The sequence below is a fragment of the Heliangelus exortis genome, chromosome 1, assembly GCF_036169615.1.
Source record: "Heliangelus exortis chromosome 1, bHelExo1.hap1, whole genome shotgun sequence".
In the NCBI taxonomy this organism is placed as follows: Eukaryota; Metazoa; Chordata; class Aves; order Apodiformes; family Trochilidae; genus Heliangelus; species Heliangelus exortis.
The window spans coordinates 63,135,949-63,163,403 of record NC_092422.1 but is presented as its reverse complement, the minus strand read 5'-3'; the positions used below and the strand labels follow the sequence as shown (position 1 = coordinate 63,163,403).

The following is a 27,455-nucleotide window of genomic DNA, read 5'->3' as shown; positions in this document are numbered from 1 at the left end:
CAAAGATGTTTGTGGCTGCTCACTACTGTCTCACCTCAAATTAATTCCTTGATGGTATCACGAATGAAATCCTGGTGTCAGTGATTTTCCTCATCGTGTGTACATACAGAATTGCACACAAAGTGCATTTTATTGTTTTAAACTAAATTACAAAACTTTGTAGAAATGTTTATCCAAGATATAAACCCAACATCACTGCAAAAGTGCCCCTCAGAAACAATCAAACAGCCACTGGGCTTGTATCTGTGTTTTGGGAAACGATACCAGGCATTCCTTAGGTTTTAGCCAGGAAGCAACACCTTGGTCATTCCTTTTATATTTCTGGCAGAGCAAAAGGAAGGAAGAACAGGAAAGGGTCTGATTCAGGAGGGTATAGGCACTCCACTCGCCCCAGAAAATAAGTATTTTAAATGAGCACTTTAAACTTGATGCCCCAGGCAAATTCCAGCTTAGGCTATCCCATCCTGCTCACCCAAAATTTTTCTGGGCCCTTTCCCTTCTCTTTTCCCACAGAAACAATTAAAACACAAAGTTGTGGGCTGTGCTACCAGCAGAGAAATAGTTATCAACTTTGCCCCTGAGAGCCCAGTGCATTCCTGTAGAGAGGAACATGAAGATGTATTTTGGGGATGCACAGGGTAGAGCTGACAGTACCATACTGGAAGTGCTGCAACTGCCTGTGGGTTTCTGAAGTCCTATAGCTGTTTGCTAAGTTGCAATCACACTAGTGGGAAATTCCATGGTTTAGATATGATCAAAAGTAGTAATTCTACAGAACTGATGGCACTAGGAAAGCCTACACATCACCAAAATTACAAACAAAACAATGTAGCTCTTCAGAGAAGATGGAAAATAACCCTTGCTACAATCTACTCTTCTACAGGGGACGACATCTTTAAAATAAATAAATAAAAACCCAGAGTGATGTTTAAGGGAAGAATATAAAACAGAAAAAAAGTATTCTGAACACGTCAAAATTTACCTATTTGATACACCACTGTACACCATAAAGATCTCCTTTTTACCCAGTCAAGTAGACCTTTGAAACCATGCTCAAATAACAAAGCAAACCATGAAGCCCACCACTGAACCTCTGCTTGCAAGAGGGGAAGAAAATTTAGCTTTTTACCTTTTGGTAATCTGAGTAGGATCCTGTAGGCCCGGATCCAGCTCAAAGATCTCATTATCCAGTAGCCTTCTGAGTGTCACATCTGCCAGTTGCTCCATGATCCTGAAAGCCTCAGTGATGTTGAGGAAGGTGGAGAAGTCACGTTCTTTGTTGGGAGTGGTGACACGGACTGTATCGGTCATGAAGACATTGGAGGTTCTTTCCAACTTCTGGACCTCAACCCAAGGAATTATCAGTTTCACTGCCATTGGAGGGGGGAAAAGAAAAAAAAAAAAAAAAAGGGAAAAAAGAAAAGAAAGAAAAAAAAGAAAAAAAGAAAAAAAGGAAAAAAGGAAAAAAAAGAAGAAAAGAAAAGAAAGAAAAAAAAAGAAAAAAGAGAAAAGGATTGGAAGCTCTGCTTACATTTTCCAGATTTGTGAAATAAGCAAATTCAGAATGAAATGCAAACAACTGAAGATGAGAGAGACCCACTTCTACAAAGACCTAGGCAAAACCTAAAATGCCTGCCTTCCCTCTTCATTCATTCTCCCCTGCTCCAAAAGACAGTCTTTTTCAGCAACTCTCCCTCAAAATTTTATCTGTTTTGTAAGAAGTGATGGACTGGGCCACCTATCTCTGCAGAACACCAGTTCTGCACTGTGCTCCTTTACGAGCCATTTCTGCTGCCTGCTTTGCTACTGCCAGAAGAAACAGCTCATTTCAAGAGTAGGAAGAAAACAGGGAAAGGCTTTGTAGTCTCCCAGGAATAAAACTGTAAGAAGGTGAAAACCCAATTGCATGCACAGTACTTCTACTTTCAAAATACAGCTAACTCCCATACAAAAGGAAGCTTTGGCACATGGACATTTTTAGAAAGTTTAGTTGTTACTATAAACAAACAGGGTGTTCAAAAAGGAAAAAAAAAAAAAGCCACACAGGCGAATCTAGCCCTAAACATGACTGTAGTCAAACTTGTTTTCTTCTCTGTAAGAAGAAAAAGTATAGGACACTGTTCTCTATACTTAAACACTGCAGAATCATATAAAAAGAAATGGTAAACAGAACTGGCTTATTATAGATAATGACTGAATGATGTTATTTGCCTCTGTCACAGGAATCTCTGGGTAGAAATTAGGCTAGAAAGGACTGTAAAACAGATTAAATTTCTACTTAACGACTGTTGGAAGCTTCCCAGGATTTTCTGTGCCAATAACATCAAGACTACACCCCCTAACATCCCCAGCTGGTCTCTTGATGCCAATAAAGCAATAAAAAGTCAGTAATAACAAACATTGTCATATATATAGGACACTTATCCATGATCATTAATTACCTAAGGAGCTACCCTCAGCAAGTTCTCTGTAACACATGAACCACAGCTGTCAAGTTTATTTGCAGATTACATTTTTTCTTACTTAAATAAGCACAGCTGCGTCAACACACACAAACTGCTGTGAATGGCCATAAAAATCATCTGTAGGGGCACAGCCAAGGGAAGAAAGATGAAGCAGCACGGCAGCAATAGCACTATTGTTCAGGCAGGTTGGGATCACACAGGCTCTGCAGTGTTGGTTGGGACTGTAAGGGGCCCAAACTTCTGATGAAAGATAGGAAGTCCTCAAAGTTGTAGAAAAACACAGCTATAATTAAAAAATGTGAAGAAACCCTGGCACATCTTTTCAACAAATCCAATCTTCCAAGCCTCTGAAATGCTGCAAATACTTCAAGGCTTAGATAAAAGGGGACCTGTGATGGAAAAAGTGTTCTGTGGAGTTTATGCTCGTGTAAGATGCAAGATAACCTTATGAGATCCAGTGTTGCATTCCAGGTCATTTCAACACAAAACAAAGCAAGGGGAAGGGGACATTCTTGCCAGAAGTAGAACACCTAACACTTTGCTTATAATGAGATTTCAGTCTAAGACTTGAAGGGATTTTTTAAAGAGTTAAAATATATATAAAGAACTACTTTTGATTGCAACTAGTATATTGGGGCTTATCTCTTGTGCTGTATTGAAGAACACAATAAATATGATTTCTTAGCAATATTTTCTCTATCAGAGTCAACCGTATTTAATTTGTGATTACTAGCTGAAAAAAAAAACATAAATAATGACTCTTTCTACATAAAAACAGCATCACCTTCTCCAACAATAACAAGCAGAATGACAGTAAATCTGAATTACTCAGTGCAATACAAGTATTTCATAAATTTGACAAAATACTAGCTTTGAAACTCAAGCAATCTTTCTTATCAGAATCAGAGGTGGGGAGGGTAGAAAGAACTTCAACATAAAACACTTCTCAACCAGCTACAGAAGTTCTGTTTAACCAAAAGAAAATTCAAGTTTTTATTTCACTTTTCAATGCAAATGCATGGGAACACAAAGGCAATACAACTAACTGCAACAGCAAATGAGCAGTGTATTTTCCATCCATGGTCAAAACAAAATGCTCCAAACATGTAGTTGCTTGGGGTTTTCTGCATTTTCATAATGAATTATTATTAAAAGAGATAAGATGTGATTTCTTCTTAAATAATACAGCATGATGCTGTACTTCCCATATCATTTAAAAATCTGTGGTATTACATAAACAAAACTTTTGGAACAACATGAAGGATTTTTCCCTCCTTCCCCCATTATCTTTCAGTAAGTATTCTTTTTGGTTTGTGTGCTTTGGCAGACTGGTATCTCAGATTTAATGAGAGAAAGCCAGCAATGATAGCAAGAAGAAATAATTGACAAGGATATTACTTGATGCTAAACAGAAAACCAGGATATTAAACAAGAGCTCAGGTATCCAGTATGTATCAAGAGACTCAATTCTAGCCTTCCCAGCAAAACCCAACTTTTGTTTTTATAATCAATAGCAAACTTATGAGCATTTTAATTCTAACTCTGCCACTTTTTGCAGATATGACAAAATAACTGGCCTGAAACAAAAGGAATAATATCTTTGTATATTTTATGTCTCACACGTTACCTACTACTGTCTTTCTTATTTTTTACATTAATGTATTTCATTTAAAATTCTATAGTTTTATTTGACTAGCCACCCAAATATTAAACCCAGACATTAAATGGTAAAGTCTTCCTAATTCTTATAGCTGACAATTCTTGCTATATTTACAGCAGAATAGGTTTATATTACTATGGTTGCTGAAGCTGGAGCAGGATAAACAAGACTTTAAATGCCATCAGTTCATAAACAATCTTATCCAACAGAGAAATTATATGAAGTTTAAATGGTTACATTAATGTTTACCTTCTAGTACCTATTCTGACAGGCTTTAATAACCACACCACACTTCATCTGCAGAGAAGCACCATGATCAAAGTCATATGGCTCACTGCTTTAAAATGTACATTTGTTCTAGACACTCATTACACACTCCACCTGAATGTCTAAAAGCCCCAGGACAAACTTCTCATGACCTTCCTGCACTACTACTCTGAAACACAAAGAAATCCTTAAATTCTTGGTTTTTTCCCTTAAAAACTCCAAATATTCACCTGACTCTTCAGGGCACAGCCCTATTGTGTTTTCTGGTCTATTTCCAGGCAGGCATCTGGACTCAGGCATCCCTGGCCCCACCACCCCTGGTCCTGCCACCCAGCAGCGTTCATGCTGCTTCACCACCAGTGAGAGGGACCTGTCCCTTCCTCAGCCTTTGTGGCACTAAAGTCTCTACTTCAAAATTTGTATAAGGTTTGTTACATTTTAAGCCTGTTTCACCACGGTAAGAAAAAAAAAAAACAACAACCAAACAAAAAACAGTTGTGTCTACATGCTCTTATAGTTTCTTTTTTATTACCAGATTAATAATACAATATTTAAAATAAAGGCTGAAGTGAAAACTAAACTGAACAGAATCTTTCAGATGAAAACCAAAAAACTCAGAAACTATACTTCAGAGGAAAGCCAGGCTTTTCATAACAACCCTAGCTATTCTTATTTTTAAAAAATGGTTACATTTTTATCTCTGCCTAGCATTACATTTCTTACCCATTTACACTTACATTCTTTGCCCAGGAAGAAGGAATAAAAACAGAGATGATTGATGCTCAAATAAAGCCAGCCTTGCCGAGGAACTTTTCCTTTCCAGCAGCAACAGGAGTAATAGGTGATCAACTTCTCAGCTTCAGGAAAATTAAATCTGGATTCAAATTTCACCAGGGCTTCTCGGAACTTCTCAGGATCTTCCTCCTGCTCGGCGAGCTTGCTGCTCGTTTCCTCTGCAATCAGTGCCTGAGTCCATAACGAGATAATGTATCAGGATGAAGCTATGGCATTCACATTCAAGCAAGTCACTACAAGCTGCCCATTCAAATTTTAATAACACAGCCCTTTCTTACAATGAAATTCATGTTGTTTTGCAGTTTTCACAAATTAAGACATTTCTGCAGCGTTTACAGCTCTTGTACATTTCAAATGCCTCCAAATCAAGACTCTGGGGCCTTTTGATTATTATAATATTTTCAATGAGTCTGGCAGAATCATATATTAACAGTTTCACTATGCCTTATGATTTCTGTTAATTAGTGTGCACATAGCAAAGGCAAAGTAACAATTGTGTATATTGACCAGCTCCGTTTTCCTATGGAGAGGCAATGCAGTGAGATATGTCAGTAATTAGTAAAATGTTTTGAACCATCTCAAAAAATGGTTTCAAGAACAACTATGCCAATCTAATCAAGTGTTGAAAACCTCAATAACAATATTACAAGAAACAAGTTAAGTATGCATAGCACCATTCAGACAAAGCTGTATGTTACAGCACCTTGTATAATTCAAAATTACCAAGTGGTCCTAACATGCCAAAAATCTACAGTAGAGGATCCAAGACCCGGGCTTAACATTAATGAAGCCTGAAGACTTTTAAGCATGTGCTGTGCTAGGTAACAGGCTGACACAGTGTATTCAAGAGAGATTAATTGCATTCCAGACTTTCTGTGCACTAAGACAAAGTGGGTTAAGAAAGAAGGAAAAAAATTAAAATTTGCATAGTTTGCCTCCCTGTTTTCTTCTTCCCCAACTTCACAGCCCACTGTGATAACAGCAGCAGAGTTGAAACTCACCAAAAACATTAGGTTCCTACAAATTTCCCAAAGGGAGTGTGGGGGGAAAAGCACCAAAAGTGTCAGCAAGGAGAAGCTTGCAGCTCAACCTGAGGCAGAGCAGCCACCAGCAGACCCACAGCCCTGCCAGCCATCACCAAGCTCCCCTTGGAGCATGGATTTTACTAGAAGCAGAGTACAGGGCACTAAGCTTTCCAAGCTCTACCACACCTGACATTACTATTATTATTTGGTCAGTCACCAAATTCCCCCACTTTCACAATTCTTTAGCCATCCAAAAGGATGCTATTATCTGCAACCCTGCAGGCAGCCAGCAGCACCACCGCAGTGCCCAGCCAACACTCTCACCCTGCAAAGCCATGGGTAGTTTCTGTGCCATGATCTTTACAACACAGGTGACATTGCACAAGGACCTTGTCCCCTGTCCCTGTATGGTGGGGACTGCATCGTGGTCCACAGGGGTGAGATGCCAGCAGGTCCAGGAACTGTGGCTGTATCACCCGTGGACACCTCTGAGCCCCAACTGAGAGGAAGTGGGCAGGATGATGGTATAAAGCTAGGAAAAACATGGGAAATAGGTGGAGAAATGAAGAAAGGAGGAAAAGCTGAGATGTAAGAAGGGAAATCCTGCTCACAGCGAGAGCTTTACCTGGAGCACACTGTTCAGTTCTGGAATCCCCAGCATAAGAAGGACATAGAGCTTCTTAAGCCTGTCCAGAGGAGGACCACAAAAATGATCAGAGGCCTGGAGCACCTCCCCCATGAAGCCAGGCTGAGGAAATTGGGGCTGTTCAGCTTGGAGAAGAGGAGGCTCCAAGATAACCTTACAGCAACCTTCCAATATCTGAAGGGGACCTACAAGAAAGCTGGAGTAGGGCTTTTTGCATGGGTGTGTAGCAAGAGGGCAAGAGAAAATGGCTTAAAACTCGAAAGAGGGAGTATTTAGGAGGAAATTCTTTATTATGAGGGTGGTAAGACACTGGCACAGGTTGCCCAGAGAAATTCTGAATGCCCCCTCCCTGAAAGTGTTCAAGGCCAGGTTGGATGGGGCCTTGAGCAACCTGGTCTAGTGGAAGTGTGTCCCTGCCCAAGGCAGAAAGGTTGGATCTAGATGATCCTTAAGGATCCTTCCAACCCTCACCATTCTATCATTCTGAAAGTATCTAAAATTTTGGAGAGGCAGAGGAACTGAAAGCAGATGCTGAAGAAAGCTCAGCTGCACAATCACAGGGAAGAGAGGAACAGTGAAGCTAGAAAGGGACAGGTGGAATACAGATACTTTGGTTCTGAGATGTTTCCAAGGAAATTTGAGTAGAGATGCACAGATGCTGGCCACATCAGCTGCAAGTGCCACACAAAAAAACCCCAATAAGTAACGTTTAGATGGACAAAACCAAATAGGAACGTCAACAACTTCATGTCACTATTTCTAATAAACCACGTGTTATCAGACAGGGAAGGGTGACAGTAGGACAATTTCCTTACCTTCACTTTCCCTTTGACAAAATTAACAATATCTTCTTTATTGTCAAACACAGACAAAGTATGGAGCAAGTTTTGTTCCAGCCATTCCCAGTGCTGGTTTATCTCCTCTGCAGTGGCACCTATCAAAGCAAAAAGTAATGTATGAAACTCATCCTGCAAAATAAAACTCAAAGGAAGGAAATGACAAAACACTATTTCATAAATTAATTTGAGAAACTGAACTACTAACCTCAAAATTATTGGTAGCAAACAGGTCAAAAAGGCCTAGTTTGCAGCAGTATAGTTAGAAAAAAACAAAACAGAAACCTCATTGTTTCAGAGAATTAGTTTTAGTGCTTTTAGTTTTATCTTCTCAAAAGCTCTCAGCCAGCAAATGCTGCATTAAAAGTCAAAGCAGTGCAACCAGCAAAACTTCATCCTGAGCTGCTAGACTGTACCTTATTTTGATACGACAATCCTTAAGCAGCCACTGGAAATCTTTGATTTATGTCCTGTTCCCAGAAGTCTCTGATCTTTCTTTCTCCCTCCCTCATATGCTCATGCATACACACACACACACACACACACACACACACACACACACACACACCCCAACACGTGTGCACCCTTTGAGAGGATGGTTGTTATCGCCATCCTATTTGAAAAGCACTCTGTTACAATTAAAGTACCTAAAAATACAAGACTTTGTGGTTCTGCAACACCTAAAGGGTCTATAAGAGCACACTTCTGTAGTCTGGGGAAGGAATATGGTAAACAGAAAATCTTTCATAAACACAGATTTACAAACCTTTAGGGTCTCCTCCTCGAAGGATTTAAGGGATTTGCTGTTGTTGTTTTAAATCTAATGTGTTCACACTAACTTCAGAAATAGTATTTCAGTCACCACCTACTTGTTTTGGCTGTTCCTGCTCAAAACTGAGCTGTCTCTGCATCACACAATGACAGAAAAGTCAGAGCAAGACAGGCAACATACAAGGCAACTAGGGGGAAATCTATCCCCCCCAGATCTTACTGGTCAGTGATTACATGTTGTAGGTAAAAATATAAAGTCAGCAAAAGTTACTTTTCTTAGTGTCTTGCTAATGGAAGAAAGCAGAGAAATAGCTGGATGTAAGAGACACACAAATCACAGATGAATATGATAATAAAATTAATCTCAAACAGAAGACCCATTATCTCAAGATTTGATTTGTGCGTGCATCAGAAATGCATCATGTTGCCTCACAACAAAAAAAAAAATACGATCAATTTAGTTATGGATTTTCCATTTTGCTCTGTTTCAGGGAAACTTTCCAAGCTTTAAATTCCTTGATAGGAACGTCTTGTGATAGAACTTCATAAATATAATTAATCAAGGTTAAATTTAAATAAATAAATAAATAAACATGAAAGAAGAGACACCTAAATGTCCTTTAGGTAAAGGAAACAAATTACATCGATGGTTAAAACCACCACAAATGCAGTCATTTTACATTGAAATGGCTGCACCAGCAAATACTGCCTTGAGTTTTTATTTTGGAGTAACCTAAAAGATACTAATTGCAAAAGAGAGCTGATGGGCTGCCTCTTGTGAAATAAGCTGTGAGAAAGCTGCCTTTGACAGCAGCATCCACACTGCTCAGACTGCTCTGCTCTGGCAGTGGCCATCTCCCACTGGGACTGCTGCAACCCTTCCTGCCTTCCTTCAGGTATCTCCAGTGATTCAGCTCCAATACTGAAAGATCTCTTCACCCCTTTCATTTGGTCAGGCCAACTCCTCAGCTTTTCAATTCCCTTCTTTATCTCCAATTTCCATTTCAGAGCATAAAGTTGTTCTGTGATGTGACCCAAGCACTGCCCATTCCTTCCTTTCTCCTCTTCCTGTGTGGATGCTATGCACAGCATTTTATTCCACCTTTTAACCACCTTCTTTATGTGCCTGTACCAAATGCATATGTAGCGTAATCACAGCCTCACTCCTCACAAACTCTTCTTTAAATCCATTTCTCACCTAACCCTTTTGCTCTCTCTTCTCTCAAAAGCTACTTCAGTTAATTGAGACTTCAGTTTCTGTTTTTCCCACAAGCTTTCTTTCAGGGAAGTCTTAAGTGGCTCTACACCAGTCCTACGGCTAGGGTTTTTTTTTTCTCCCCATACTGGTGTAATACAATTAATCACTTAGATTAAAACACCTCTGCCAGAATAGCTACACTGGGCAGGGCTCAGGCTTCCTATCAGCCCTTGGAGATATGCAAAAGTCTGTAACACAGATATGACCTGCACACATATATTATATTTTAAGCCTACAGCTCCTGGAATTGCCAACGTACAATTTTTAAAATGTCCTTCTAATTAACTGACTAATGATTACCCGTAATGAAGTTCCACCAGGAGATGGGAAGGAGCTCCTGTGTGCTGCTCCTTTTCCTTGCTATACAGCCAGAACCTTAATTTGACTTGCTGCTCCTCCCAAACCCAGTAACAAAACTCTTAATGCCATGTTTGCAAGAAGCAGAGCTGGGCAAGCAGCAATAGACACTTCTGTGCAGGGAAAATTCTCCAGCTTTTTAAGGAAAGGGTTGGGTGATGCTGTTCCTCTGACTCCTATTGCCAGCACCAGCTCTCCCCTGAACACACACATCAGGGTTTCACAGCAGAGATATTATTCAGAAAAAACTTCTGCTACCATGGCTTTTAATTTCCATGCAGCTCTGGAAACTGCCTGTCCTACACACACAGCATACAAAACAGAGACCTCTGCTTTCCACTCTGGAAGTATAAATTTCATTTTCTCAGGGCTCAGCATCCATTCAGAGGAGCCAATGAGAATTCTGAAAAACATTAATCCAGTAAGTTTATCACAGAAAAATAGTTAATCATTCCAACCACTCAAGTATTTTATCTGCAGTTTCTTAAAAAGATTAATAAAACCCAAAAAACAAACCAAGTAAAACTCAAAAATTGTGGGAATTAGCATGACTAGGGCAAGGATCAGCCCCAGAAAGTGTTATTACTCACACTCAAATGTTGCCCACAATAGCAAAACTGAGCTTGCTTTTCCAGTGAAAGCTACCTGGCTTTATGAGAAGACTGTAACAGCATGAAGCTTTTATATTTCTCCATGAGATGGCATTATTTAAGTATAAAAAGGACAGAGATAGGGATATAAAGCACAGAGCAATTGGAAACCAAAGAAAACCTAGCAACAACAAAAACAGCACAAACAGACTTTATGCAAGCTTCTTAAGACACATCTGGCACAGGGAAAAATTCCCTGTTCTAATGAGGAACAAGCAGAGAGGTCTCTTCTGAGCCAAGGAAGAAATGTTGAATGAGGCTGTGCAAAGGAAGGGGATGAACATGCAGATTGCACCTTCCCTTCAGAGGGCAGCTGTGTCAAACACCATCAACAACATGTCAACACATCTAGTGGCTAAATATTTCATGGCTTGATCCATACAAGAAAGGAGAGTATAGAACAAAACAGAATATTCCAGTGGGAAGGGACCCACAGTGATGATCTAGTCCAACAGAGCTTGACCACTTCAGGGATGGTCAAGTTAAAGTGTGTTATTAAGGGTGTCATCCAAATACCTCCTAAACAGACAGGCTTGGGACATTGATCACCCCTCCAGGAAGCCCGTTCCAGTGTTTGATCTCCTTCTCAGTCAGAAATTTCTGAACCTCCCCTGCCATAGCTTTGAACCATTCCCAAAGGAAAACCTGCTGTAAATGTCAATGCCAGGATTTGGTAGACTGGAGGAAAAGGTCAGAGAACACTCCTGCAGACTGTCCAAGCAAGAAGAGGATGAATTGAACAAGTGCATTCGGAAGGCCTTTAGAGTGCCATGGCCAGGTTACTGCAATTCACATCAATATCACTTTCCCAAAGATGAGATTGTCCTTCAGAGGTTGCAGAAACACTGCGAAATGGATCACTGCACAACAGAACAGGCAATTACGCATTCGCCCCTGACAACTTTACCTCCTAAATCATGTAGGAACTTCCAAATGTTCCAGTCATATTTCCTTATCTATGTCCTTGGTAAGACTTTTCATAGTAAGCAAGCAAAAAACTAGACTGGAAAAAGCCCATTCTAAGTGCAAGATACTACTGCTGTGGGGACAGAAATGGATATGAACATTTCTCTTTGCAAGGGACAGAAAATTCACGTAGAACAGCCTCAGCTAAACAAGCTTGCTACAGAAACTTATTGCTCCTAGTTAACACTTCCATAATTCCTACCTGGGATTTTAACCAGAGGTTAATATGGTTGTTAAACAAGCTATAGGCAATAGCTTTCCACACGCACACCACTAGCTGTGGTTACCTTCAGCTTCCTGGACATGCAGACACTGATCATGCTCAGAACCGGTTCGGGTTTTTTTGCATGTGACTCACCAATAGCTATGGCCCAGTAAACTTCTGATCCGTTCAATAACTCACCACATGCAATGGCAGAGTAAACCTGTGAGCCTGGGACTTGGAGTAATATTCGAAATGGAGCAACACGGGCATTAGAGTCTAACACGGCATCCAGGGCACCGACCAAGCGACCTGCAAAGAACAAGGAGGGAAAAGGGAATTAGGGGCAACTTTCACTTCTGTAGCCTGCATGCCTTTTCACACCTGAAGTAAAATTAAAACAGAACATAATAATAATAACAATTTGTTATATAATAATAATTTGTTATATATTAATAATTATAATTAATAATAAATAATACTAATTCTAATACAATTGCTATATTATATATATATATTGTATATATATAATAAATATTCTTCCCCTCCTTTAGGCTGCAATGAACAAATGCTTAAAATGTGAACAGCAAACCAGATTAGGAGATCAGAAGCGCATGGATTTCTTTGGAGTTTCCTGTTTTGCCTCATGTATATGTATATAATCACAGAAATGAAATGGAAAGGCCCGAGGGCACCTTGTGAAGTTACCATTCTAGCCCCGCTCTGAAGCTGGATAAATACACCTATACCATGCATGGTGTTTGTCTAACCTGTTCTCCAAATCCTCCCACAATCAAGATGCAACAACTTCCCTGGCAAGCCTCTTCCACTATTTTCATTAAGAATTCTTACAGAAAACAAACAAACAAGCAAGCAAGCCAACCACCACAATCTTCATCTTTCTTACTGGAAATTAATCCTGCTCACTGGAACACAAGAGAGTTATTGGCCACAAGCATTTTCTTTAAGTTAATGCTTAACATACTGAAAAAGTATCATTATAGTTGCTCACCTTCTAATGATTGCTTTTTTTTTTTTTTTTTAAGAACCCCCAGTCATCTCATCTTTATGGGTCAAATTTCTCAAACAGTTCACTGTTCTTGAGATTAAACTGGCATCTCCCCAGCTGATCTTTAAGCATGACACTCCAAACTCGACATAATGCTCACTACCAGCAAAGTCTCAGACGTAAGAAGAGTGGAAAATCACCTCCTGTATCTTGTGTACACACCAAAGCATTCCAGAAGTCTTGCAGCAGCATCTCACTGTAAATCAGCACTTGATGTAAATACAAGCAAACTCATTTTAGAGAGCTGGAGCAACTGCTGCTCCCCCCCAAAAAATATTTACAGCCTGGAAACCTTACTGTTACCTCCTCCCATCAGGCAGAACCAAGCTACACATGAAGTTATTCAAGTGCAGTGATCTACAACCTGGCATATTAAAGTAACCCAGAACTGGTTTATGTTACTAGCAAATAGTAATCCAGGAGTAGCTTTATAACTAATTCCCCTATAGTGTTATGTTGTTCAGAGAAAATACCCCCTATGGAGAAGGATAGCAGACAGCAAGGAATGGCTTTATCATGTATGCTTAAACCACCAGAGCACCTAGAAGGAACTTTCCTGCATTATGATGCTTTTCCTTTGCATGTTTAATTTTTCCAACCTGATGAGGTTTTGTTCCTTCACTATCAACCCAACATAAAAGGAACTATTCACAGCTCCCAAAAATTTTGCCAGCCCTTCCAGTTTTCATAATTGCATTCTCCAGTCCATCACCTGAACAATCACAGAAACAATAAAATGAGACCTTTCAAGAGAGAGAAAGAAGAAACTTATGCAGTGCTCTGTGTTTTCTCCTGATGTAGATCTAGGAGACAGATTTCTTTTTCATTTCATGAAAGTCAAGGGAAAAAAGTCAACTAACAGTAAGCATTACCAAAATTCCAAGAGAATTAACCAAATATGATTTGTGAAAATTTTTTTTCAGAATCATGAAAGAAAACAAACAAACAAACAAACATGAAACCACAGAAGTAACTGCAAAATTTTGTTTTTACTTCTTTAGCTGAAATAACAACTCAGGATAACAAGGAGGAGCCAGAACTAAGAATAAAAAAAATTAAAAAGAGCACAGGCACCAGGACACCTGCCAGCATAAAGCCCAAGCATCCCATCCACGTGCTAGGAGTCCTTGCAAGGGCTTTACAAGGGGCTGCACCCCATTCATCCAGAACCCAGAGCCAGCACCAACGCTGATGGGGCTCCCATCCTGTCCTCTGCCAGGTGGGGTTGCTCCAGAAGGGATGTAAAATCAGCAGAGGTGTGGAGTCAAAGCCAGAACAGCTAAACCCAAGCCTGCCAAACACAGAGCAGCAACCTTGTTCAGCAGGACCCCACGACTGTGGTTTAGCAGTTGCTTTTTCTACAGTGGTTCAGCTGCACATGAAGTTGATGCCTAAGTGCTGAAAAAATAAAGGAGAGACTGATAGAACTGAAGTGGAGGGAGAGGAAATTACTAAGAGTGCATTTGCAAGAGTGTGAATAGAATTCAACACTCTCTAAGTACATCCAAGCCTAACAGATGAACACTTAGTTGAAACTGAAGTAGCAAGAAAATTACTAAAACTAAAGCCAAAATTTTTCCAGTGTGTGTTGCCTCATACTTATTTGGGGTAACTTTCAAATTGTTATACTTGCATTAGGCGTCTCACTGAAGCCTCAAAAAATAAGCAACCTAAAAATCCCTGAACAAACAAACAAGAAACTTTACACAGTATACTGACTTTGAAACATTCTTTTTAAAATACCTCATGAGCAAGCATCTTTATAATAAAATGTCCTAAGTGCTTCTTCCATGGAGGAGTTTCTTATAAAATATGGTCTGTTTATAAAATCAAAGGGCCTGTGGCTCACAGGTACATATAAATTACATAAAGGGCTTCTAGCTCACATGTTGATGCATTAGAATGCCTTCATTTAGGATGCAGACATCTTCTGTTTCACAGGCAAAGGCAAAACCATTTACATCTAACAGGACAGTCAAAAATAAAAAGGAAACAGAAGCAGGGGGGAAAGAAATAATAATTACTACACTCGTTTCCTTCCCAAAACTGTCATACTTTTGTGTTTTGTGTTGCTGATTTTTTTACTCTATGTGGGGCAAGATTTTTGGGAGGACCTTAAAACCCAGAGTACCTCTTTCCCTTTAACAAGCCACTCCAACAACTTCTTGTCTGCTTTCTGACCTCCCAAGAGGCAGAAGTATTTCAGCAAAGCAGTTAACTGTGCAGTAACTATGCTAAGGAAAGCTGCAGACATACATTTGCAAAGCCTTCTGATAAAGACTACTGATTCCTCAAAAGGTTCAAGTTTCTTCATAAAGAAAGAGTATTTCCAGGCTAAAATTCAAGTTTCAGGTGTAATGTATACTTCTGACAAATAGGGAGAACAGAAGAAAGGGACACACTTCTGAAATTATGCTTCTCAATAAATCTGATTACTTCAGCTGTAAGATGGATTTCAGGTAGAGGGAACACATCTATATTTTTTCATAATTAAGTCTATAAAACAAATCTGGAAAACTCACTACAAATCCCACACCTGGCTTGGTCATTTTTATTTCACTGAAACACCCACTTCTGTTCATCTTTATTGCTTCAATACTGGAAACTGGAGTATCCTAAAGTAAAACAGCAGTTCAGTACTTCTGCAATTATTCAAACGATGGATACAAAACTACAAATAAACTCAAGCATAAAAATTAGCAAGGAACCATTTCTAATTTTGCAACAGGTAGGCAGTGTGTCTCCCTTTTAGAGGCCAGTCTGTAACCTAATGGGACACAAAGAGGACATAACATACAATGAAGTTATTGAGCATTTCCTCACAGAAAAAAATGTCAAGGATATTTTTTAACTATTAGGTTCTCAAATGAACTACCACAAGCGCACCATTCTTCATCTTTAAATAAATGGTTCCTTATACAGCCCCAGAAAGATAAAATATCCCATTACAAGTTATCCTGTGGCATGCTTGTAACTAATATAGAAAAAGGAATGTGTTTGCAGTAAGTTAATATAATACCAGTCTCTACTGAACACATCATATCTTCCAAAATAAAGAATGCAGGCTCCTTTGCCAGATCACTGTTAATTATCTACACAGTACTTTAAAAATTCTTTTAACTTCCTTGACACTGTACAGTAGATGCTTAAAGCTGAACTCAAACTAAAAACTGGAACTGAAAAACTATTATTTCCACCTTTTAGGATAAAAAGAGACAAAGGCACTAAGAATGATGCCTGCTCAACAGCAAATTAATTAAGGCACCCTCAGCATAGAGCAAGATGATTCCTGCTTACCTCCATCATATTTTAAAGGGCATAAAGGGATTTTTTTCTAAACTACTCAAATGCCTTCCCATAAATGGGGTGGTCACTTCAGCAGCAGCAAGTCAGAGGGACTCGGACTTATCACTTAGGAGGCTGGGACCAATAAATTTTAAAAACCCTAAAAAAAATTAAACAAAAAGGCAAAAAGACCAAAGCTACTATGGTGTGTGTGCATGTGAGTTAAATGTAAGGTTAAGTGACACAGAAGCCTGCAGTTGCACAATACTGAGCAATATTACCCTTACAGTTTTTTGTTTTTAAATAAGACATCTGATCCCCTCAGCCTGATCTTTTAACGCAAACTCATAAATTCATTACAAAGCAAGAAGTGAAGGTTGATACAGTTCAAAGAAGAAATAACACGTGATATCTGCAATTAGCTGGCGAGAAATTCTGACAGCACTTTAAAAAGCTGGGGTGCAGCAGGCTGGATGGGAGGAACAAAGAAACACCTTTTCCCACCCATGTGCCACAGCCCTGAACCTCCCCAATCCAGTGCTTACACCCCACCCACCCATAACCACAGGGGCCTGCACCTGCAGCATCCTGGGGAGCAGCTTTAAATACTGCAGAAGCAAAGCGACTACTGCAGAGATTGACTGCAGAGAGAAAAGCTGACTTTCCCCTTCTCCTTGGGCTACTCAAAAAGACAACTTGAGGTTTCAACCTCACTGAAGGTCAGCACAAGGGGACAACAAGGTGTGCTTTAAGACTAGCAGCCAAATCAAACAGGCAGAGGACCAGCACTACAGTACCTGGACCCAGACCAATTTGCCCAGACACTCAGAGCCTCCAGAGCTGAGCCTGCTCTTGGATGCAGGCACCTAAAGGTCAGGAAAGTAGTGGCACCACATGGCCCTTGGGGACTGAAGTGACTGCTCGGTGGCTGCTCTCCAGGGCCATACAGGAGACTATTTGTTGGCTGTGCTTATCTGGATCGTGCCAAAGCCCTGTTTTAAATACTCGTATAATTTTATTTTTTTATTTTTTCAGTCAGGCTAGGTTATTATTGTAAGGCAAAGCCACCAAATCAAGGGATTTACAATGAAAGCCACAGCCTAGCCTCCTGCTAGGCTGTCACTCCAGTACAAAGCCACACCGTGTACAGCATACCTCCAAATTCACCCTCAGGAGCTCTCTGCTGTTCTCTACTTCTGCTCCTCCACCAGGCAGCAAAAGCAGCAGTCTAACAGAACAAAAACTTCACCAGAAAGAAGAAAGCTCTTCCCAGGAAGCAGAAAGAGCTAGCGGTACAGGTTGCTTCCCAGAGGATGCAGTTTCACAAGGCGAGGTCACAGCTGCCAGAGGCATTCAGGTATGAGAAGTGGGAGAAATGAGCGAATCAAACAACTCAGATGATCATAAACTTAAAGTTGTTTTTTGGTTTTGGCAGTTTCAATGACACTGAATTAATCTCAGCTCTTTGAGGCAGAGAAGCACCCCATTCCCTGAATCCTAATTACCCTTCTTCACGAGGTTTCCTCCATCTCACAATTATTTGCAAACAATTAGTCTCACAATAGCCACGGCAGGCAGCAATTAGCTGCACTGGGGGTGACCATGCTGGCTGAATAAGCAACCCACAAGCAGGCAGCAGAAGCGGAAGGGACTCAGGGATGTCCCCATTCCCTGGCCTCCAGCTGCAGCAGAAGGAAGGATGGTTTTCACACCAACCAGGAAAAACTCAGCCTTACAAATGGGCACTCCCAGATGGTCCTGAAGAGCAGGGGCTGCTTTGCCTGGCTTTGCCAGGCATCTCAGAAGCTCTCCACAGGAGCAATGATTTTTCTGAGAGAAAGATGGGAGAGTTATGAAGCTGGCTCCCACCTAGACTCAACCACCCCACCATCAAGGAGACTTAAATGCCACCCACAAACCCAGCACAGGCCCAAGGTGAGACCCAGAGCTGAGATGCACTGAGGACCATCTGGGCTCTTACAGCCCAGATAGAAAGCACCACTCATCCCACAGGCACCAGGCACTACAGGATAGGGTGGAGACTTCCAAGATGCACTGAGGTAGGATATAGCCAGGACAGTGAGCATGAAGTTACTGCTGGCCAGTGGTGGCCCCCAGTATAAATGTTTGGGGTTGTCTGTAGGTCTTTCATACCATCGTGATTGAATTGCTCTAAAATTCTAAAACTCAAGATGCTTAAAAGGTCCCTACTTTCAGTCAGGCCCCCTAAAATTCCACATTTTTGCAGGCTAAGAACACCATCAGTTATGCAAGGCTACTAATGACACTGGCCACCATCATTGCTGAATTCTGCAAATCTATATTAAAAAGATTTGGTGCAGTACAACACACGAGAGAAAATTTCTTATAGGCCTCCACCACAAGAAAAAAAAAACAAAAAACAAAACAAAACAGAACTTATTTGGGCAAGTACATAAGAAAAAGGATGAAGGAGGACTGCTCCACGGGCTGTAGGAAGGCTGTGTTTCCTTTGTAATGATAAGGGCTCACCACACTTGAAGATAAGCACAGAAAACATTAGATTTCAGCACAAAGACCTAATGCTCCAAGCATTTATTAACTCAGGGAAATATCAACACTCAGCCCCTTATATTACTTCCAACATGGCCTTTGCCAGACCAAACACTGCCGCTAGGAAAATCGAAAAAAGAAAAAACAATCAACAACAAAACCAAACCTGGGTTGTAGGAATAAACTTGAATTGTTTAATCATTATTCCTCAGTCACACCACTCCAGGGAGGCTTGACATGAGAAACACGGAGAACTGGGGCATTTCACTGTGGATGTCAGTGTCTCCTGTGACTCCCATTACCCTGTGTATGATGCAGAGATCCAGCTCCAGCACTGGACACTGTGTGTGGAAGGCAAGACCACCCCAGGGAAAGAGCAGGGAGCTGAGCCATGCCACCTGCTATGCTGGGACAGCAGAAACAGCCCTGAGGCACTGGTCATTTCTCCTCAGCCCTGATTCCCATTTCTCCAAGCAGGCACGCTGCCATAGCAGGGCTCTCACAGCTGCTTATCTCAGTCCTCTGTCACCAGCCTGGGTCAGGCCAAGCCTATTTTTATAGCCCTGAAGGCCGCAGAGCCAAATGCTTCCACTCTCACATTACAAGTGAAAATACCTGTAACTGTTTTCCACCTGAAAAGGGACGAGAAGGTGGGACACAGAAGCTGCTGCAGTCCAGTAAATTACCTGGACACAGGATGCTACTTGGGGCACTATAGCAGTCTCTCTCATTTTTGGTGGGTGCTGCAAATAACACTGAAGAGACTGATCTAGCATTACTTCAGTCCTGCCACCACAGACACACTCCATTATTTTATAAGGGAGACATTTATTACAACAAGGGTGGTGAGACAGTCACAGACTGCCCAGATGTGGCTGCCCCCTCCCTGGAAGTGTTCCAGGCCAGGCTGGATGGGGCTTGGAGCAACCTGCTCCAGTGAAAGATGTCCCTGACCATGGGAGAGGGGTTGGACTAAATCTTTCTAGGTCCTTTCCAACCCAAACCATGCTACCATTTTCCTGTGTCCTCTGATCTCTATAAAATGAAAATAAAAAAACATTGTAATTGTTTGCTGGATTACAGCAGGCTGGTGGTCAGTCTCTGAAAAGACAGCACCCAGAGCCCTCTCTCCATGCACACACACATTTTCACCTTTATTATTAGTATACATTAGCACCTGTATTCCATCTGAGCTGTCTTAGGAGCAGGAAACCCACCCCATGGCATGAGACAGATGGGGCCTGAGCAGGAGGCACAGCTCAGGAGACTGCATGGGGGGTGTGTGAAGATTGGAGTGCCCAGATTTGCAGGTAGGAACCTGACCCTCCTGCTCCTACCCTTCCTTCCAGCCAAACGCCCTGACCAAGAAGCCGCCCTCATGGGAAAGAGCTTAGAAGCATGCATTCTCCTTAAAAATGTTAGTCAAATAAGGAGAAGAAAAAATAAAAGGAAAAAAACAAAACCTGACTATCTGAATTCCAGCTGTGGGCAAGGCTAGATAACATTTTGATGAGAGTCCAAGTCTTCCGTGAAGTATTTGGATTTCTCCCTCCCCTTGTGCAAGGTTCCAGAGACAGAGTTCTTCCATAAGAAAACAAAAGCACAAATACAGAGTAAGCACTACCAATATCCTTTATTAACATTATTACTGTGATGTCTTCCTCTCATCAATCTGCTGCATTAAAATAAAAGTTTTGTTTTGTTTTTAATTAGAGCTCAGACTGAGTTCTTTATCAGTAACTTGTTTGCTGATTTTGCTATCTTGCACACATTTTAAGACGAAAAGGCAAGCTGTTTTGAAGTCTGTAGTCTGGGGGAGATCTTTTAATATGCTACAGTGTTTTGCCTTTCACCCCTCCAAAAGGTGTAGAAGTTTTGGAGATACCCACTTTGCACTCTCTACTAAAAATCAAAATTTTACCATATTTCTGACTCTCTTCTGCTACAGTGTAATAAGCAGGGGGCAATCTAGATGGATTCCCCATATAAATCATGGGAACCCTCAACCTCTCTGGTCCTCTCATTGCCTTTCCCTGAAATAGAAATTTCTATTCTAAAATTATTTACCCAGACCTTGGGAGATGCACAGGGCTACTAGAGGTACTTAAAATAATTATGGTACTGTTTGGACTGGAAAGCATGAAAGAACAGCAAAGGATCTTTTGTTTTTCCATTTCCAGAACAGGAACATAGACTTTATCAATAGCCATTTTGCTGCATGTGTTAAAAAAAGTAAAATCCAGGCAAAGGGAGAAGAGTTCTTCCCAGGTAATTAGTTCTCCATCCACAACCAAGAGGTACACTATAATTCAGTTCAAAAGCTATCACCTTGCAAGAATTTTAATTAAAAGAAAACATAAAATCCTGTAACAGTTTACTTTAATCGCTGACATATAGCTCAAGGAAGTGCATTCATCATGCCTGCCATATTTATTTTTATTAAAGGAATAATAAGATTCAGATTCATATACAGACTATGCTGATTTTGCCAGTGTAGTCTCTTATACTTAAAGCTGTGAGCCATATAAGCTGAAGGAGAAATTAGTTTCTTTTCAAAATGTTCATGCTCTGTGAGTTGCAAACAATGTAAAACCACATGCAGCTTGGAAAGTGCCCTGTACTGCAAATGGAGGCTGGAAGAATAGAAGAGGGAAACAATCATTACTTTTAATACCCATTAAAAGCATGGGTACAATAGAACAAAACATATTATTTTATTTATCTACTACAAGCAAGAAGAAAAGCAGCACTGTTTCTCAAAAAGTAAAGACAAAAAGCATTTTGAAGTTTTATTTTACTGTATTTATAAAAGGGAAATTTCTCAAGTATTCAAGAGAACCCCAGGTGTATTTTTTTTGTACAATACGAAGCCCTGGGTACATAGTACCTTCAAAATCAGATGCCTGGGAAGAGTCAAAACTTACTCTCAGTCCAGCCTTTGTGATGAAATAATTCCCAACATCTCTCAGAACAAGCAGTTTTGCTGTTAAAATGCACAAAACTAATCTAATCAAACAGGAAGGCAAATGAAGCTTTCAACATCCCCTAATAAAAATGAAAGTAGTGATTCACTTACAGGCTAAACTATCTTGCACTATTCTACCATAAGGGAATTTGACAGCATTTTTTACTGCTGATGGCATCTCAAGCTTATCATTAATATGTAACCACAGTACCAAAGATCTCAGCAAGTACCAAATCCATCCAACTCTGCCCTGTTAGTCATGGCTCCATAACAAGCCTTTTTGTAGGGACAGCAGAAGAAGCCTCCAATTAGCCAAATAAACCTCCAAACCAAAACCAATGAAATTGCTGAGCTAAATATTTTTTTTAATCTATTAACTTAAACGTAGTCCAACAGTAGTTATTAGCTAAACAATTATAATTCCTTTTCTGTAAATTATTTCTAATAAACTATTAATTTCATTCTTAAGTCCGATGCAACAGAGTGCTCAAGTAGAGATGCAGGTAAAGTGGCAAGTTAAACATTTATTACTTGAAAAGCATATCCCTCAGGAAGACAGAAACCAGGATGATACTGGGCAAAGAACAAAGTTCTCCTTCATTTTTTGTATCCGTTGCTTGCAAGCCCAGTGTGCCTTCTCAGTGACTGCCCTAGGATGCAAATTAAATAACAGTAGTAAATATAGTCTCTCTCTCACAAACATCTGCTCAGAGTCTGACTGAAACACAGTGCTCAAAGAAAGAAACACAGATACAGAAGAAAAGCCCTTTTGTGCAAGAAATCTCTAGACCATCCTTCAGGAATTAAATCCACATAAAACATACCCTCCAGCTGAGCTAACTTAGTCTTCTGTAATGGATAAAATGCCCTGGTAAGAAGAAAGAAATGTCCTAGAAAAAAAAAACCAAAACAACACACACACACAAAGAAAATAAAAACTACCATACAAATAAATATGACATAAAACAGATGTCCTTACATAGGTCCAGTGCAAATAACACGTTGCAGTAATCAGCACAAGGGCAGCTCAGGCATCCCACCCTTGCACCCTGTTTAAAGCAAATGACATCATGGGTGGCCCACTGCCCCATCAGCAGCCTTTCCTTATGAAATCTGTTCTCCTGGAGGTTTCATTCTCCTGATGCCACATGGGTTTAAGACAGCCTGAGCATCCACAGCCTTCTCCTCCTCACCAGAGAAGTTATGAGATTCTCTTTTACCATGTTTTCAAGTACAGGATCTTCACATCTTTGAAACTTCTACCTCCCCATCAAACTCAAAAGCAACTGGCCAGGGCTCAAGTTGCTAAACGAAAAAAAACCAAAACCAACAGAAACAAACAGGTATGCCTCTCATTTAAGTTTTGCTTTCCCAGTAAAACAAACAAAATTTTCTAACTTACAGCTCTATAGGTTGGCAGACCACATTCTGAAACATGGTAATGCTTAACTGCCCTTGGTATCTGTTAAGTCTAGAACATGCAGGTACTAAAAAAGTGCCTCCATAGTCACCTAAAGCAACAATCAGGAGGTGCAGGCACCTGCACCAAACAGCACTGAAAGCAGTCAGCAGCAAAGCCCAAATGTTTCTCAGTACAGGTCTGCATTTTACTCGAGTTAAAATTGTGGAAAAAATAATTAATCTAACTCCAGCTATGGTTAACACTCTCCCAAGCTGCCTTTTTAGTTACAGGGCTGTAATTTCTAAGCCCTTAAATATAAACATTTCCAAATGGTTTAAGAGACTGTCAGAATTTATAGTGCCCTTGGAAAACATTGAGAGAGGAGCGGCTTTTCTTTGCCAGCCAAAAGATTTGTGCAAGACTCTGCACTGTAGATGCAGCAAAACGATTCACCTGAAATTTAACCAGAGTGAAAAGCAGCTTGTTTGGTTTAAGCTTACAAATTTCTGCTGCAGAAAGCTCAGGCATGAGGAGTTAACGTTTGAGAATCTGAACCTCATGATTGTCCTGGACCTAAATCAAGCAGCTGTAAACAGCTATTTTTAACTCTGAAAATTAATCCACATCGTCTTTACAATCAAAAAAGAGTGGCCTATGACTTCCACACATGGAGCAAGTAAAAATATAAGGGTAAAGGTTTGTTTAACTTGCTGGTAAAACTTCCATTAACACTACCAGGGCTGGCATGTCATTAGCAAGATGTAAATAACATGGGACCTACTAAGTCACAATTAATTCTGTGCTCTTTGTACCTTCATGGCTAGGATTAGCTCGGATTTAAAGAAAAATATAATTTTATATATATTACATGTATTTTATATATATATAATGCAGAAGGCAACATTATCAAATGGCAAGGGTCAGTGGTTCAGGAGCAAAGAGTTTTAATAAAATAAATATCAAACATATTAAGGTAGCTTCTTAAACTACCTAGAAAATACTAACTTTGAAAATACATGCTCATCCTTTCCAATATATAAACCACTATTACAAATTTTGATTTTTAAAAGGCACAAAGCAGCCTTACCTGCTTTTACTCAAGAACTACACTAATAAACTGTATCATTTCTCCCACGTATTGTTTGTTTGGATTCAGCTGTCGCTTCCCTTGAACCAAAAGCGTGGCCCAAGCCCTCCCTCTGTTACTCCACAAAACCGAATCAGCGCACGGCACCGTCCCCGCCGGAGTCACTCCTAAATCTCCATTGCGAGGGTAAAGCCTGACCCTTGTTCTGCGTGTTTATCCCTTCACTACACGCACCCAGAGTGCCACATGGATATCGCGTGGCTGATCCACAGCCGCACAAAGCGTAATATCCCTGAAGCAGAATTCACTCGGCATCCACTTTTCCACAACATTGAATTAACAACTCCCTCCCTGCAACGCAACCATCGGCCAAAAGTCACCAGTCCGAGATTTATTCCTGTAACTTCCATCAGATGCACTGGAGTGAGCCTCAGCGCAGGTCGCAGAGGGTCTGGGAAGGTAGAGGAAGGTGATGGGGCACAGCCCCTCGGGACAGCCGCCTGCAGCCCCCGCTCGGCATCCCTCCACCTCCCAGGGACCTCCGCCCGGTTCCCGCTGGGGCCTCCGCGGGCTGCAGTCAGCCTTCAGCGGACCCCCCGGTCCAACTCCACGGGCACCGGGACGGCTCCTCCGCACGGCGGTTTGCGGGGGCCGAGCTCGCCCTTAGTCACGTTTAAGCAAATCACCGGGAGGGGACAGAAGGGGAATTAATAAAAGTGTCTTTAGCGGTGCTCAAGGCTACAGAACCACTAAACGTCTCCCGAACCGCCCTCACGGCCCGGCCGGAGGCAGCCTCCGCGGCGGGGGACCCGCAATGCCCCGGGCCGGTGGCGCTCCGCTTCGCGCTCTCCCCCCAGCCATGCCGAACCGATCCGGTGAGCTACCCCGCCGCGGGACGAACAAAAGAGGCCGCTCCCGCCCCACCGGCGGATCGCCCCGGCACTACCAAGTTCCCGTAGGGCAGAGCCGGAGGCAGGGGGAACCCACTGCCCAGCCCAGCCCAGCCCGGCTCGGCCCCCCTGTGCCACCAGGTACCCGTGAAGCGGCCGCCGCCGTCTCCGTGGCCCCGACGCCGCTGCAGGATGAAGTAGCCACTGCTCTTCTGCGTGACCCACAGCTTGAGGGCGTTTTTCAGCAGCACCTCCTCGGGCTTCAGCCACATCTTTCCCCGGCGTCGAGTCTCTCTCTCTCCCCCCCTCCCACCCCCCGAGACTGCTCGCCCGCCCCCCGCCGCACCGACCCGACCCGAACCAACCCACACCGCGCCCCGGCTACCCGGGTCACATCGCCCCCCGCGGGCTGCGCGGCGCCGGCTCCGACTCCGACTCCGGCTCCCTCCGCGCGGTCCCGGCCGCCGGGGAGGGGCTGAAGGCGGAGCCCGGGTGCGGGCCGCCCTACCCGCGGAGCCGGGGGCTTTGTGCGGGCCCGGCTGCCGCCATCGGCGTCCCTCCGTGAGGCCGGGCAGTTACGACGGAGGGGAGAGGGGAGACGGCTTCATCCGAGGCAGGGAGGGGTGGCATCGTTCTTCTTCTCGGATGTCCCGTAGTGCCCCGAGCCCCTCACACATGGGGGCTTCCCCGGGGTCCTGGTGTATCCCCTGCCCGCCGGCACAGCACCCACTATGCTCGGTAACCCCCTTCACAGGGTAGCGCCTGGGCTCGGCCACCCCGCTCTCCCCATCCTGCGTAGCCACCTCCGGCGTGTGCCCCAGAGGTGCCCACCCCCATCCCTGGGTCTGTGTCCCGGCCCCCGGGACCCTTAGGGATGGCGGGGAGGAAAGGGTGCCTCGGCTCCGGCTGGGGAAGGGGGGGCTCGGCTTTCCTGTTTTCTGCTAGAGCACAACTCAAAGCGTGAGCCCGCAGCTACTCTATTTTTATGTTTGAATGCCAGAGCTTGAAACTGCGTATCTCGACTGGAAACTCGAAATCTTAATTCTTACAGGGTTGGGGTTTTGTTTCATTTAAGAAATAATCAGGCTAAGCTGTCGGTAGGATCGTTTGTGAAGCTGCGCAAAAGGTGACTGCTGCAGCACATTACATTGGTAATCCTCTGTATTTCACATTTTCATTAACCCAGATTGCCATTAAAACTTGACCAAGTGGTCTTTCCCTCAGTCACACTCCACTTCCAATTAGCGACAAATATTAAAAAATTCTTTAGAACCACTGCAGCTGGCAGGCTGCTAGACCTCACACATAGGGATTGGAGACGCCGGTCACTTCTGCTTCAATCAGGTACTTACTTATAATTTGGGCAAAGATCCCTCAGTACTAATGTACTGGCTATGGAAGAAGAGCTGAGCTTCACCAAACTGAAGCTATTGTTATGTGAGTCGTGAACTTCCCAACTCGTTGAAAGGGGCTGATGCTGCAGTGTGTTACTAAGCCCAGCCTGTGGTAATAACTGGGATTTGGAAGATGACCATGTGGACTGGTTTCCAGCTGCCAGCAGGACCATTTAGCAAGCAAAATTCTGTATTCAGCCAGATCTAGTCAGTGTTGTGTGAGCTGTGTTCTGTACAGTTTCAGTGCAAAGCAGTAATTTCATTTCCATACATAGAATGGAAGTGTACTACTTGTCTGATGTAAAAATAAAAGCTATTAAAAGAAGGAGATGATGGACAACCACATAACAATTATTTTAAAAATTAATGAGTGTGTAAGAAGGAGTTATTTTAAATGCTCTTTCAGGATAAGAAAAGCTCAGAGGTTTTCCCTCCCCCCAGAACAATCCTGAAGACAGGACACTCAGTGAAGTGGGAAGTGAGATAGTGATTATTTCTTCCCTTTTCAAATATTTGAATACTAATTTCAGTTACTGTTTTCTAGTGCATTTTTTACATTCAACTTTGTTTTTTGAGCAGGCTTATTTGACATGTAATAGAGAAGAGGACCAAGCAGACTGCTGACCATTGAGTTGCTTTTGAGCTTCAGAGTTAGCAGAAGAGTAAAGCAGTTGGTTTCAGGAGCTGGTGTCATCTCACATGCTTCTGGTGGAACCTCACTGACAGTATTGTGTCAAAGTCATAGTCTTTGGAACCACATCAAGGCTGGACTGGCAATCATTCAAGGCAAAAGGTACCATTCAAGCTTTTTGAATAAGCAGCTTTTCCAATATGTGAGACTAGTGGCAGTAAATTAACAAAGAGCCCCTGAGAAAATACTTCAGAGGGGTAAAAGAGGTTTAGCTGAGAAGAAGGATCCAGGATGACAGAGTA

The 27,455-nt window shown here is 42.0% G+C and overlaps 1 protein-coding gene across 2 annotated transcripts in view; it reads right to left on the bottom strand.

Annotated features, from left to right (window-relative positions):
- Positions 1–25,444, bottom strand: part of TBC1D8 (TBC1 domain family member 8) — a 49,192-nt gene extending 23,748 nt beyond the window's left edge. Inside the window, exons 1-5 of one of the 2 annotated variants that reach the window (XM_071745583.1) lie at positions 25,274–25,444; positions 12,055–12,210; positions 7,674–7,792; positions 5,130–5,358; positions 1,130–1,370 (exon numbers count right to left, since the gene is read on the bottom strand). In XM_071745583.1, the coding sequence (XP_071601684.1) occupies positions 1,130–1,370; positions 5,130–5,358; positions 7,674–7,792; positions 12,055–12,210; positions 25,274–25,400 (872 nt within the window). In that variant the 5' untranslated portion in view covers positions 25,401–25,444. The remainder of the gene's footprint in view (positions 1–1,129; positions 1,371–5,129; positions 5,359–7,673; positions 7,793–12,054; positions 12,211–25,273) is intronic. The other variant, XM_071745593.1, reaches the window with a different exon arrangement.
- Between the last annotated feature and the right edge of the window lie 2,011 nt (positions 25,445–27,455).